At 45.1% G+C, this 14960-nt stretch overlaps 1 protein-coding gene across 2 annotated transcripts in view; it reads right to left on the bottom strand.

Annotated features, from left to right (window-relative positions):
* PHLPP1 (PH domain and leucine rich repeat protein phosphatase 1) overlaps positions 1-14960 on the bottom strand; it is a 93826-nt gene that overhangs the window by 47420 nt on the left and 31446 nt on the right. For both annotated transcript variants that reach the window (XM_075270892.1, XM_075270893.1), the window contains exons 2-3: positions 10302-10498; positions 9393-9518 (exon numbers count right to left, since the gene is read on the bottom strand). In XM_075270892.1, coding sequence (XP_075126993.1) covers positions 9393-9518; positions 10302-10498 — 323 coding nt within the window. The remainder of the gene's footprint in view (positions 1-9392; positions 9519-10301; positions 10499-14960) is intronic.

The following is a 14960-nucleotide window of genomic DNA, read 5'->3' as shown; positions in this document are numbered from 1 at the left end:
CTGTCCATGTGGGGTCGGTGGCCTCGTCATCCACCAACTCCTCTTCCAATTGCGCACTGGCCCCTTACTGCAAACCGCACATGACCACAGCTTGCCCTGATGGCAACTGTGTCTCATGATCCCCACTTAGGTCCAGACAAGTCGGTGGCGGGTCCAAAACCCCAAAATTGGAAGGAAATGGCGGATGCTGCAGTATTTCTAACACCTGTTCCTGGTGCTCGGGCCTGGTCTGTGTTGTACCCTGCACCCTGCTTAACGCAGCTGCCATATCCGAAGTTGTGCTGAGCGCATGCTAATGTTTCATGTCCAGTGCAATGGATGGGATGGGATTTCACATAAGTCTGCCACCCATGGCCACTCATGGTTGAGCAACTGAGGGAGTTGACTTTGACGAACCCGAGGGTTTTGGAGTTGGAACTACATCAAAGGTCTGTGCTGCTCACACACTCTGCTCAACACATGATATGTTTAGTGCCAGCAGTGTGGAGACGTCGCACAACAGCCGTTGTTCCAGCAGGTACAGGCGTTGTAGGAGTGCATAGAGGCTAGCAGCGGCAACTATAGACTTTAAAAACTATCCGCACAAGCGCCACACTTTCACCAGTAGCTCAGGAACATTGGGGTACCTTTTTAAAATGATTAGCAGCAATGAGTTAAAAACGTGGCCCAGGCATGGAATATGTTGCAGGCTGCCAAGCTACAGAGCCAATCCCAGGTTACGGCCATTATCACACATGACAACATGCCTGGGCCCAGGTGCAGTGGCAAAAACCACATTGCCGTCTCATCGAGGATGGCATGACTCACTTTGTAGGCAGTGTGCTGTGTGGCCCCCAAGCTGATGAGCTTCAGCACGGCCCGCTGACGTCTCCCCACACCAGTGTTGCAGCGTTCCCAGCTCGTAGCTGGGGTCAATTTAACAGCGGAGGAGGGTGGTGTTTCAGCCCTCCTCCCAGGAATGTTGTGTGGGGAGACAAGTCAGGCCACCACATTTTGCGACCCGGTCCACGCCTCAACTACATTCAACCACTGTGCCCAAATTGAAAGGTAGCGTCCCTGTCCGCATGCACTTGTCCATTCGTAACTGGTCACATGGAACTTTAGGGCTAAGCGCTGAATTTAGGGACCGCCTCATGTTTGGGGGAAAGTGCTGGTGTGGACGGCACAGTGCAGTGGCGCAGTAGACACTCTGCCCAAAAAGGGCAGAGTGTCCCCCAGCCGGGATTCCAACATCTCCTGGGCCAGATTTCTTGAGATGAGGCCGTTGAAGCCTTGGGCATGTGGGTGGGTTGCGCTGTACTTTAGCATGAAATGAAAGGCTTGGGAAATGGGGAGTTGCTGGGAAGAGGCGCATGATGGCGCGGGTAAAAGGAGAAATGGCAGGAAAAGGTGAGGATAAGGGTGAACTCCCCAAAGTGTCAGAGGCAGATGTGGAGGTGTCCTGGCTGCTGGTCTGGACTGCAGCGCCAGCCCTGTCAACAGTGGGAGAGGCAGTGGCCGCCAGGCCAAACGACGATTATCCTGCGCTTGCTCTCACCCACTGAGCCCAGGGCTTGCCTTCCAAATGATGGCACCCGCAAGAGGTGGTGAGATTCCTCTCCGCAGATCTCCAACCCATCTTGGACTTGCAAATTGCACTAAATTTGTCATGTAACTGACATGTATATGATGAGTCTATCCATTGTCTGTTCATTTTGGTGAAAGTCAGCCTGTCAGCTGACAGACAGCTGTGCTTGTCAGTGATGATGCCACCGGCTGCTTGTACCCCCAGTTTTTGCTGCTTAGCTTGCCTCCACATCCACACTGCTTTTGCCCCTACACATCACCCCTATCCATGCCTGTGCCTCTAGCCATAAGTCTGCCACCCATGGAAACTCATGGTGCAGAAAGTGAGGGAGCTGACTCTGAGGAACCCTTGGGTTTTGTAGCTGGTACTCCATCAAAGGTCTCTGCTGCTCACACACCCTGCTGAACATACGGTATCTAGGGTTAGAGCGTGTGGTGACCTCGCACAACAGTAGGTGCTTCAGGCAGATGTAGGCCTTGCTGGAGTGTATTGCGGCTAGCTCCAGGTACTGTAGACTTGGGAAAGTGGGTGTCCAAGTGCCGCACTTTCACCCTTAGCTCAGCTAATTTGGGGTATGTTTTTAAAAATCATTGCACCACTACATTGAACACGTGGGCCAGGCATGGAACGTGTTGGAGGCTGGCAAGCTCCAGAGCCCTCCAACAAGACAAAAAAGCCTGGCCCCAGGGGCAGCGGGGATAAACAAATTGCCATCTCATCCAGGATGGCATCCCTGACCTCAGAGGCAGTGTTCTGTCCGTCTCCCAAGCTGATGAGCTTCAGCCCAGCCTGCTGACGTCTCCCCACACCAGTGTTGCAGCGTTTTCAGCTCGTAGCTGGGGTCAATCTAACAGCGGAGGAGGAGGAGGGTGGTGTTTCAGCCCTCCTCCCAGGAATGTTTTGTGGGGAGACAAGTCAGGAAAATTCTTGAAACGGGAGAGTTTTGCATCTTTGCCCTTGCTGCCTATGGACATCCCTTTGCCTCTAGCCACCATTTTCCCTGCTTTGCTTGCCTCCACATCCACACTGCTTTTGCCCCTAGACATCACCCCAGTCCATGCCTTAGCTTGTACCCCCAGTTTTTCCTGCTTAGCTTGCCTCCACATCCACACTGCTTTTGCCCCTAGACATCACCCCAGTCCATGCCTTAGCTTGTACCCCCAGTTTTTCCTGCTTAGCTTGCCTCCACATCCACACTGCTTTTGCCCCTAGACATCAGCCCAGTCCATGCCTTAGCTTGTACCCCCAGTTTTTCCTGCTTAGCTTGCCTCCACATCCACACTGCTTTTGCCCCTAGACATCACCCCAGTCCATGCCTTAGCTTGTACCCCCAGTTTTTCCTGCTTAGCTTGCCTCCACATCCACACTGCTTTTGCCCCTAGACATCATCCCTATCCATGCCTCTGCTCCTAGCCATAACTCTGCCACCCCTGGAAACTCATGGTGCACAAACTTTGGGAGCTGACTTTGAGGAACCCTTGGGTTTTGTAGATGGAACTCCATCAAAGGTCTGTGCAGCTCACACACCCTGCTCAAGATATGGTATTGTAGGGTTTCAGCGTGTGTGAATGACGGACAACAGCCTGTGTTTGGACAGATGTAGGCCTTGCTAGAGTGTTTTTAGGCTAGCAGCGACTCCTGTGCACTTGCAAAAGTGGGCGCACAAGCGCCGCATTTTCAACAGTAGCTTCGGTACATTTGGGTATGTTTTCAAAAAACTTTGCACCACTAGGTTAGACGTGGGCCAAACATGGAACGTGTTGGAGGCTGGCAAGCTCCAGAGCCGCTACCAGGTTCCAGCCATTATCACAGGCGTAAAAATGCCAGGCCCCAGGTGTAGCAGGGAAAAAAAATGCCATCTCAGCCAGGATGGCATCCCTGACCTCGGAGGCACTGTGCTGTCTGTCCCCCAAGCTGATGAGCTTCAGCACCGCCTGCTGACGTCTCCCCACACCAGTGTTTTAGCGTTTGCCGCTAGTAGCTGTGGTGGAGGTTGCAGCGTCGTAGGGTTTCAGTCTACTCCTGCCATGAATTTTGGCCTGGGAGAGGAGATAGGGTACCTCAGTTTGCACCCCGGGACCAGACTCCACCACATTCACCCTGCCTGTCAAAGATAAGCAGCATCCCTGACCACAGGCGCTTGTCCAAGTGTCGGTGGTCAAGTGGACCTTGCAGCAAAGCGCGGAACTAAGAGCCCACCTGATGTTGAGTGACACGTGCTGGTGCAAGGCGGGGACGCCACACCGGGAGAAGTTGAGACGGCTAGGGACGGCATAGTGAGGTGCCACAGTTGCCATCAGGTCCGGGAAGGCGGGAGTTTCAACAAGCCGGAACGCCAACCTCTCCTGGGCCAGCAGTTTAGCGATGTTGGCGTTCTAGGCTTGCGTGGGTGGGTGGTTAGCGGTGTATTTCTGCCGGCGCTCCAATGTCTGAGAGATGGTGGGTTGTTGTAAAGAAGCGCCTGATGGTGCCTTTGATGGTGCAGGAGAAGGAGATAAGACAGAAACAGGGGAGGATGAGGGAGAAGTCAACAAAGTGGCGGAGGCAGATGAAGTGATGTCCTGGCTCGTCCTCTGGAGTGCATCGCCAGCACTGTGAGCAGAGGCAGTGGCATGAACGGCGGGCGACGTTTGTCCTGCCGTTGCTGCCTGCCACTGATTCCATTGCTTGGATTCCAAATGACGGTGCATTGAAGTGGTGGACAGGTTGCTCTTCTCAGGGCCCCTACTCGATTTCGAGAGGCAAATTGTGTAGACGACACTATATCTGTCCTCGGCGCATTCCTTGAAAAAACTCTACACCTTCAAGAAACGTGCCCTCGATGGGGGAGTTTTTCTGGGCTGGGTACAAAAGGGAACATCTTCGGACATTCCGGGTCTGGCCTGGCTTCGGCAAAGCAGCTGACCTCTGCCTCTGGACATGTCTCTGCCTCTAGCCACCCTTTTTGGTGCTGCACCTGCCTCAACATCCACACTACTTTCCCAGCTTGACATCCGCCTTGTCCAGGTGGGGTCGGTGTCCTCGTCGTCCACCACCTCCTCTTCCAACTCCTGTCTCGCCTCCTCCTCCTGCACAATGCGCATGTCAACTGGCTTCCCTGACAGCAACTGCGTCTCATCGTCGTCGATGAGGGTGGGTTGCTGGTCATCTGCCACCAAATCGACCGGAGATGGAGGAGACTCTAGTGTTTGAGCATCTGGACACAGATACTCGTCTGTTAGGTCCGTGGAATCGCGAAATGGAGGGGCAGGTTGCGGTACAGTCAAAGGAAGGGAGAACAGCTCTGGGGAGCAGGGACAGTTGGGGTTATTGTTCTGGGAAGATTGGGAATTTTGGGTGGAAGGAGGACAAGACTGTTGGGTAAGAGGAGGTAGAGGCTGACTGGCTGGTGGACAATGTGCTTTAAGCGTTATCCGACAGCCATTGCAAGACCTGTTCCTGGTTCTCGGGCCTACTAATCTTTGTACCATTCAGCCTAGTTAATGTGGAACTTTTGTGCAAAGCGCAGAACTTAGGGCCCGCCTGATGTTAAGGGACACACGCTGGTACAAGGCTCAACTCACCCTAAGTGCCAAAAACACTGCTGGTGCAAGGCTCTACTCATGCCAAGGGCCTCAATCTCTGCTGGTAGCTCAGCTTAAGGTCCTGTAACTTTGTTTGGAAGGGCTCATGTTAAGGGCTAGAAAAGTGAATTTTGGAAGGTCTTACCACATTACATACACACACACACACACTCAAAATGACAGTTAAGGGTGAGGGCTTTTGGAATTCCCATTGCCTATTCCATTTGTGGTTGTCATGGGGAACGTGATTTAAAGGGGTGGTTGTTACTGTTTGTTGAGCTTAAATTGGGGTTTGTGTCCATCCATTTGGGGAGTAAAGAAGGTTTCCAGGTATTTTCCCACTTTGATAGAGGTTTTTTTGAATGTGGAAAGTGTGTAGTTGTTAGGCAGTGATGTTGGGGTAATAGAGGGTCTTTGGTGTGTTAGATGCCCCCAGACATGCTTCCCCTGCTGTCCCAGTGTCATTCCAGAGGTGTTGGCATCATTTCCTGGAGTGTCATAGTGGACTTGGTGACCCTCCAGACACGGATTTGGGTTTCCCCCTTAACGAGTATCTGTTCCCCATAGACTATAATGGGGTTCGAAACCCGTTCGAACACACGAACATTGAGCGGCTGTTCGAATCGAATTTCGAACCTCGAACATTTTAGTGTTCGCTCATCTCTAGTCATAAATCATCTTTGTTCCTTAAAAATGCTTTTAATAAATAGTTCACTAAATATACAACATAAGTGGAATTGGAGCTGTGAAAAATCCATGAATGGCTAAATGAATATTGTCAATTTGGTGAACTGGCACAAGCACATTTATACTGCGCAAAAAAACTACAATATCTGCCAAAATCAGACAGCGAGAAGAAGGAAATTGCCGGTATTTATTCGATTATCTGATAACCCTTGGCTGTTTTAATCCGATAATAGAGCACAACTGGCAACGTGAAGCACTCTAGTAATCACCACTTTACTCTGGCACCCTCCATTATTCAGGCGTCATTAGCATAATTGGAATTACATTTCTAAATGATAATATGGCAGTGTAGCACACATGCTCTCCGTAGATGAGCTGCTGATAGGGAAGAAACACAGAATCCCTGCAGCGCTGAAGAGGCTGGCAAATTAGTGCAATTGAGATACCCTCTATACCATCTTAATTATACTGTAAAATCCAGCAAGAAAAGCCATCACCCACAAAAATCCTGCACGCTCATAGCATGGACTAGGGAGTCCCAAGTTACTAATGCAGACAAACCCATTCTCCATATGTACAGCTTGGAAAAGGCTGCTATAAATAACCCAATCTCTAACAAAGGTTGTAGAGAAATCACTGTATAACTCAGCAGGAGAAACATTAGCAGTGTGCTGACAGAACACTTTCAGTCTGAAAGGCAAATCATATATGCATTACTAAAGCTTCACACAATCTCCCACAGTATGCCAGCTTTCTGGATACCCAGCCATTCCTGTGCTACAGGAAGAGACGCAACACATTGTATTCAAGTCATAAAATTTTACATTCAGTCACAAATCTGCTCAGAACATTAAAGATAAAAGCCTTGTCATCACGGTCAGCTGCTATTCTTTGTTCTGGCACGTAGTCTGTTCGGCTCACAGACCCATTTGCTCCAGAATGAACTTTAAGGCTAAGGCCCTACGTTGCGGACACAGCTTTTTTTGTTGTGGTTTTTTGAGCCAATGCCAAGAATGGCTACAAGAGGAATGGGAAATACATAGGAAGGTATACTTCTACTCTTTGCTCAATCTACACTTGGCTTTGGCTCCAAAAACTGCAACAAAAAAAGCTGTGTTTCTGCAATGTGGGGCCTTAGTCTAAAGTGTCCTTCAGAGGTCTTCCCACATGTTACAGAGACATGTAGGTGAACTAGCTTTAGAATGACATTACTGAGATTTGTAGGACTTCAATCAATAGTATACAAGAGATAACAGGCAGCTACTTTGATTTGAGGTTTATGTAGGGAGGGCAAAAAACAAAAAACACTAATTTTGGTCATAAGACCAGGGGTAGACAGCATCTATAAGAATGAGAATAACTCAAGGGGTAGAGGTATATTATAGTCAGAGTGTAATGCTGTCCTGCTCTCTGACAAGAGATAGTAACAGAGATGGAGGACTATAGGGGTTTTAACCAGATCTTTAAACCCCCCCCCCCCCCCCCCCCTCCTCACTGTTCGGACTTTGAGCAAAGTTCTACTTAACAGACTGACCCCTCGTTCACATCTACGTTGGTATTCCTTCCAGGGAAGTCCGCATGGGGACCCCCTGAACGGAATAACGAATGCAACTGCAAGCGATCTGCAGTAAAAGCACATGGACCCCATAAACTATAATGGGGTCCGTGTGCCTGCTGCACGCGGTCCGCTCAAATCATGCGGACAGGAATGTAGATTGTAAACTACTTTCATGTCCGCATGTTCCATGCGGAGATCTGGCAGCAAGCACACGGACCCCATTATAGTCTATGGGGATCTGTGTGCTTTTACTGCACAGCGCTTGCAATTGTGTTTGGTATTCCGTTTGGGGGGTCCCCATGTGGACTTCCCTGGACAGAATACCAACGCAGATGTGAGTGAGGGGTAAGACTTTCTTTTCAAGCTGTGTATTTTCTGACTATCCATAACACGAAATATCCTATTATCCTTCCTCTACCTTCCAACCTTTCCTTTCTGGACCTGCCAAAATGAAAACACGCTTAAAAGTTAGACAGTGCTCTCATATAAGTTTAGCATCTGTTTAACACATGGTAAGAAAGCAAGGTAGAACTAGGAAGAAATAGCTGGGTAAGTTTCAATGCCAGATTGCTGTATTCAAATAGCTTTCCCCTTAGGGTGGAAGATGGGGGAAGAGGAAGCTTTATAAAAATGTGAATTAAGAGGCAGGGTGATGCAGAAACTTGTCATTGAGAAGACTAATTTGTGTATTACAATTTTGTCAATATCCCTTGCCTGAAAGTTTTTTGTTTTTTTTTCTTGGCAAAAGTAGATACCGATAACGATGTCCAAATGAAAAAGTTTACTTTGTGAGTGTCACAGCCCTCCCCCGACAGCAGATGTGTAAAGTATCATCAGACCTGGTGGATATCAATGTGTCAATCCTTTTCCTATATGAGATAGATCACTCTGTCAAGAGACTGGCACCAGGATATTCCCATATCTCTATTAAAACAAGCACGGTGTCTGAAACAACAGCCGTCATCTGAATAGCTATCTAAAGTGTACACTGACCTTAAGGGTCATCTTACAGAATGATTTAGTCTCAAAGCAGTGGAGAGAAATAGTAAATACCTGGTCATTACAGACTATCTACACACAGCCTTCATCTCTGTGCTACAGTTTCACTGCAATGATAATCACTATGTTTGAGATATTTTTATTTTTAATAGAAACAGCAATAGTATGTTAAAAAAAAAATTATCCAACTACAGTATTTCTCCAAAACCGGATAAGGCAGTTGCACCAGGTTGCAGAAATGCAGCTTTTTTTGTTGCAGATTTTGTTGCAGTTTTTTGAACCAAAGCCAAGAATGGCTACAAAAAGGAATGGGAAATATATATAGAAAGCTCTTCTACTTCTACCTTCTGCTCAATCCTCTCCTGGCTTTGGCTTCAAAAAACCGCAACAACAACAACAACAACAACAACAACAAAAAAAAAAAAAAAAGTGCGATTCCGCAATGTGGTATCCCAGCCTAAAACAGGATTTCACAATTAATGAGCCACATGCTGTGCCAACAACTACTCATGCTATGTTTATTTAATAGGTACCACAGAATATGATAGTTTTGGGGAAGTTTGATGCAATTTATTTGAGTAGCTGGTAACTGGCCCAGATACCTTAGTTTAGTGGAGTACAATTTTCCACAATGAATGCCACACTTGTGGTGTATAGCCTCAAATCTTGGGATTGCAAGTATTAAATGCCAATTGGAAAAAAAAAAAATTGTTAAAGTGCTTTTTTTTTTTTACGCCATCCCCGTCACTTTTATTTTCATAAATGCCTGAAATCTAAGCCAGATAAGAGATGGCTTAGCTCTGCCTGCAGATATATGGCCTGATGGAGGTCGCACCTGATTTATGAAGTTGTGTGCACCTCCTCATAAATCAGGCACATCCTCTGCTGCTGCAGGAGATCTGAAGACTCGCATTGAAAACGCCAGTGTTCAAAAATCTCCCTCATCGAATAAATGTACTGGAAATTAAACACTAGAACTTTTTAAGAATTTGTGTGACCCATCACTTTAAAGTCTTACCTTGGACCCTTGTCGCAGCCACCTCAAGTAGTCCGTGAATGTGTCAAAACAAACATAGTATGTCTGACTTTGGGGCCCCGATGAACTGAACGCCAAACAGTGCTGATGTTTTTTAACTTCTTCAATCTAAGAGACATAATACATTAAAGTTACACGGTCATACTAATATATACTGAAAGCATGCATGTAAAAATCACACTGTGCCAACCACTGCCTAGATATACCTTGTGCAATAAGAATAGAAATACTATACATTGTTCCCGTTTAAGGCTGAGGCCCCACGTTGCGGAAACGCAGCTTTTTTTGTTGCAGATTTTGTTGCGGTTTTTTGAGCCAAAGTCAGAAGTAGAATCAGCAGAATGTAGAAGTGTAAGAACTTCCTTTATATTTCCCATTCCTTTTGTAGTCATTCTGGACTTTGGCTCAAAAAAAAGCTGCATTTCCACAATGTGGGGCCTAGGCCTAAAGGACCTCTAAGCAGTATTGCTAAAGTAATTTACATCTACATATAGACACACTTCTTAGAGGGGGAAGGGGTGTTATCCTATGTTCAAGATGAAGTAATGTTCATAGGACATACATATTTCTAGATTTCATCCCTGCAACCAATTATTGTCACATGAGATAGCATAGTCTTAGTAATAGGCGATAAGTTGTTTTGGTTTTTTTTTTTTTTGGGGGGGGGGGTCTGACCACCAGGTGCAAAAGTCCAGCGATTCCTAACTTACAACACAGAGGAGCTTGAGCTGGTAAGCCCCCAATGTCATTCTGACCTCAGAAAAGCTTGGTGTTGGGCTTTAGTGCGAGCTGAAATTAGAAGCTGGTGATTTGTAGAATACTAAATGCATATTGACAGGAAAGTTAACTACACTCTCGGCAGGACTTTAGTACAATAAAATATACACATACCTTTCCACCTATCAAAGGGAGAACATGCATCTTTCCAGTCTGGCTTTCCTTGACGGATGATACAATCAGACAGGTCCCACAAAGGATAACTTGCCTTCTTGTCCACCTATTTACAGGTAACTGCATCTTCCCTTTCCGTACGTTGTATGTTCCAGAGAGCTGAGTCCTATCAGACATGCCAGGTCCATTAGGCTTTCCTGAAACATAATTGACAAACATCCCCCAATTTACTTGCTGTTGAAAGTCACCGACACATGTATTAATACGACACATAAAATTAACTTGAAACAAAAACAAAAGTTTCCATCAATGAAAGTAAGGGAGATACCAGCTTTACAGGGGTTTTCCCATATCACCATTTCAGAAGTTTGCCTGCTGTCTCTTTTTCTCACTTCCTGTATTCCCCCCACCCCCAGCTTGCTGCACAGGACACTATAAAGTATCACAATAATTATGCAGGTCAGATAATACGCAGATGCTTGTAGAGAACAGATTCAGTGTTATCGGAAGAAGACGCTGGTGACGAAGATGGAGGCGGTGCCCGAGAGTTCTCTCGCAGCATTGGGGACACCCCCAGTGCTGTTGGAGCGCTGGGGCCCGCCCCCAGTGCTTTGAGAGAGCTAATTTGCATACCAACAAAAACCGGGATTGTGGGCGAACGGCGGCCGAGAGAAGATGACGAAAAGTAGGAGACGAATAGCCTTTCTTAAGGCTATTCCGACGTGATACTTAGAAAAAAATCATGTCCGAGTAATAGGATCCCTTTAAATATAACACATACATGCTCAGTCAAGCCTAGCATGCATGCAGGAGGGGGGAGGTCAATTAGAATACCAATTACACAACCCCACTACAAAATAAATAAGCCATTGACCATAACAGATTTTCAGATAATGAGTGATATATATCATTTATTATACACACATAAAAAGGTGTACTCAAAATAAAAACAAACAATAATAATGTCTCAGATAAGAAGAAAAAAAATGGATTCCCATAGCTTCTAATCTCCAGGACTTTAAATTTTCCTAACCTGTAATCAGAGGGGGAGGAAAATCACATTAATGCTATGAGCAATGAGTGTTGTAATTCTCATTCCAATATAATATAATATAATATAATATAATATAATATATATATATATATACACACACATACATACATACACAGTATATATATTATATATAGGCCGGTATGAACATATACAAATATATACACATCATGCCTAAATCACAAGACCACAACAATCTGAACAGTAATCTGTGGCGAATAAGCAAATCATGAGCTATGCAAAGCAGAAATCCTGCAATAACGCCACTGAAGCTATTCCCATGCAGTTATTTATACAGCTGTAAAGCGCACCGCAGAGACAAGCCTATCTGATGAAGATGTGTGTTCTACAAGATGGCCTCAAGAGGGAGGTGGCACAGAACACAAAACCCAATGACCTGTAGATGGGCAGAGAGACAGGTCAGCTGGCACCAACACCGTTCACTGTTTCATGGTTACAGAACTTAAATTTACTTTTTCAATTTATATGGAATTGTCCAAATTTCTAAATTGTATGTAAAAAAGAAAAACAAAAAAAAAGCCAGTTGCTGATAGAAATCAGGAAAGTTAGAAAAGAGGTAAATAGAATAGCTCACAATATACAGAACAGTTCACTATACTGCAGGTCTGTGGCTTAAAAATCAAAATGCCACATAAACTTTCTATCTTCTCCTCCCCTTTAAAATGGGAAATAGGTTATCAAAAATGGCACATAAAAGGCCCATTTTCAGTGATTATAGGTGATGCATGAAAGGGCCTTAACTCTGGCTGTCATGGACCACAAATCCTTAGGGTAAATTTATGTAACAAACTTCTGCGACTTTCCTATTCAACTTTGAGACAACTATGCATATGCTGAAGAAAGCAAATATTCAGAGAATCGATTTTGCATATGGAGAAAAATCTTATAATTCAGTAGTTAACATGATACAGAAAAGAAGTAAAAAACAAAAACAAACACCAAAACGAACAGCAACACAGTATACTTTAGATAGTAGCAGTAAAGCTTAGTTCACACGCAATTCCGGTGCAGTACACGTCATCCAGTCGCAGCTTTCCGCTCTGGATTAGGCCCAAATGAATGCCGCGATGCAGACGCTGCAGTTGAATCAGCTGCGAATTCCGCCTAAACAAAAGGGCAGCTCGTTTCTTTTTCCCACTAGCAGCAACATGCCACTAGCTGGGAAAAAAAAACAAAAAAAAAAAACCGCTAGCAGTCTGCATAGACCACCATTGTGAGGGGGCGGATTATGACATGGATTCTGCACCAAAATCGCCCCTCTTTCCCTGTGTGAATGATAATAATAATAATAATAATAAATAATAAATTAATAATAATAATAATAATAATAATAATAATAATAATAATCCACATAAATGTGACTAATAGGGGGGGGGGGGGGAGGAAAAAGTGTTGCTGAATTTCTCCAACCATCAACCCAAACAATGGATAAGTGGACCGCTAAAACAACAGTTACACATGGAGCACATTGACTATAATGGGATCTGTCGTTTTGTAACTGAAATTTGTGGAGCATACAATGGATTTTTGGTGGACTCTGATGGTGTCTCCAAAGAAGAAGGTCAACCGTCTGTCAGAAACCCAGCCATGATTTCCTTATAGTGGCCAGGTTATCTTCTCATACATGTAATGTTCCTGGCAGATAATCCGGCTTGTGTTTCCAAAAATGTTTAACTTTTAAAGTCTACAAATTTGTCTACAATTTTAACTATGACTAGGTTTATGAGAAGACCTCGAGGCCAAGTTTCTGCGTTGCAAAAACACAGCGAAAAACTACAACAGAAAAAGACAAAGCCGTTTGTTTGAGTTTCTTTTTGCTGCATTTTTCATCCCTTACTAAATCTATAGGGAAATTGCTTATTTCCACAGATTAAGAGGACACTGCGTTTTTTAAAAGCATATGCGTTTTTAAAAACACAGCTTTTCCATTTTTCTCCCCCCCACAATATGTGGATGGGATTAGTGAGAAGCTCATTCATTTTGTTGGTACTAGTAAATGCAGTTATTTCTGCTGCCTTTAACGTAGCAGCAAAAAATGCTGTGATTCCACAGTGTGGGGGTCTTAGCCTTAATGTCAGATGTGAGGGGAGATCAGAATGGCATGTTGAATGTGAACATGCCTGATCTTTTGTTCCAAGGGATAACAAACCACTGTCAGGGGCGTCTGGCAGCCCCATTAACAGTGCACGCATGCTTGGCTGAGCCAAGTGTGCATGTGTCTAGGGGGCTTTTGGATCCGGGGCCATTTAATGTGTATGGCCAGCCTTAGCATCCCCTTGAACAAGCATTGCCAGGAACTTAAGAGTGATTCCATTTTGGTCATGGATCCTCGAAACAGATTAGTAACAGGAAACAGTGCTGTTTGACAAGACTGGTCAGGGACTGAGCTCCAACCACGTGGAGGACACTTGGCTGCCCTACTGTGGGTATTTGAGCCTCTGATGTTGACATGAATACCTAGTTTGAGGACAGGAAGCCTAGTTTACATTCAGATGGCATAGCTTTATGTTTGCATTTGCAGCAGATTCTGCTTGTGTAGATATATATAATGTTCGATAATTCTGAAAACCTGTGGATGCTGGTATACAGAAAACATATTTAGGCAATTACCTTACAACTATACTACACCACTGCAGACCTATGGCCGTGACAACCTGAAAATGACGTCCACTATAAGTAGCAAAACACAAGTGAAGAGTAAGTGCTTTGTCAGAGTTATCCATATGATAGGATTCTCTTTTTAAATGGCCATGTGGGAAAGCCCTGAAAAAATCTGCAGTTATAGTCTCCAAAAAACATGCCCAATCCCAAGTTGTCTTATTGGCAGGTTCTCCACATGGGCACATTTCACAATACAGGATCAGTAGATAGTGTTTGCATGTTCACAAAATGCTCCCAATTCCAGACATCCATTTCTTTTTCCCATCATTGTAATAACATTATTTCCCCCTCCTTTTCGCCCATGCAGGACAATCCAGCCACTTGTTCATCTGCAGTGAGGCCAATGGAATAGCAGTACAAAGGGTGTTGTTTTTGACTAGCAAATTTACTCAAGCATCCTCTAACAAGCTATTCAGGAGTTCAATACTATGTGTCTGAATGGATTAGTCAAGTTAGCAAAAGAGCCCAGGCTTCTGTAAAGCAGGCTTCTTTGTAATGTGCATCATTAGCCTGAGATCAGATGAAAACAAGGCACTTCAGCCCAAGAGCAGAAAGAAAAGGTGGGGGCCTTTGTATCTTGGGGCTCTGGTAATGTGAACGTCATGTAAGCAACTGCAACAGTGTTTGGGGTGCTCTAATAATTAGGAAGGTAAGAAGGAAAGCCCTGAAAACTCCCACAACTAGGGCATAGTTTCATGATATTTAGTGACTAGTAAGTACTAGCCATAGGAAGGATAAGTGTCCAAGTCAATGAAGATCTCTTACAGTACAGTCGATCATTGAATATAAAAAGACAAACAATATAAAACCAAAGTAAACTTGTAAGGAGGGAGATGCCTAATGAAGTTCCTTCAGTGTTACACTAGGTTCACAGTAGTGTTCTGCATAGGGACCCAAAAGACAGAGACCCTTTCTGCTTAAGGGGG

This window comes from Leptodactylus fuscus, chromosome 4 (assembly GCF_031893055.1).
Source record: "Leptodactylus fuscus isolate aLepFus1 chromosome 4, aLepFus1.hap2, whole genome shotgun sequence".
NCBI lineage: Eukaryota > Metazoa > Chordata > Amphibia > Anura > Leptodactylidae > Leptodactylus > Leptodactylus fuscus.
The sequence above is the reverse complement of the archived record's forward strand: the minus strand, read 5'-3'. Positions and strand labels throughout refer to the sequence as shown.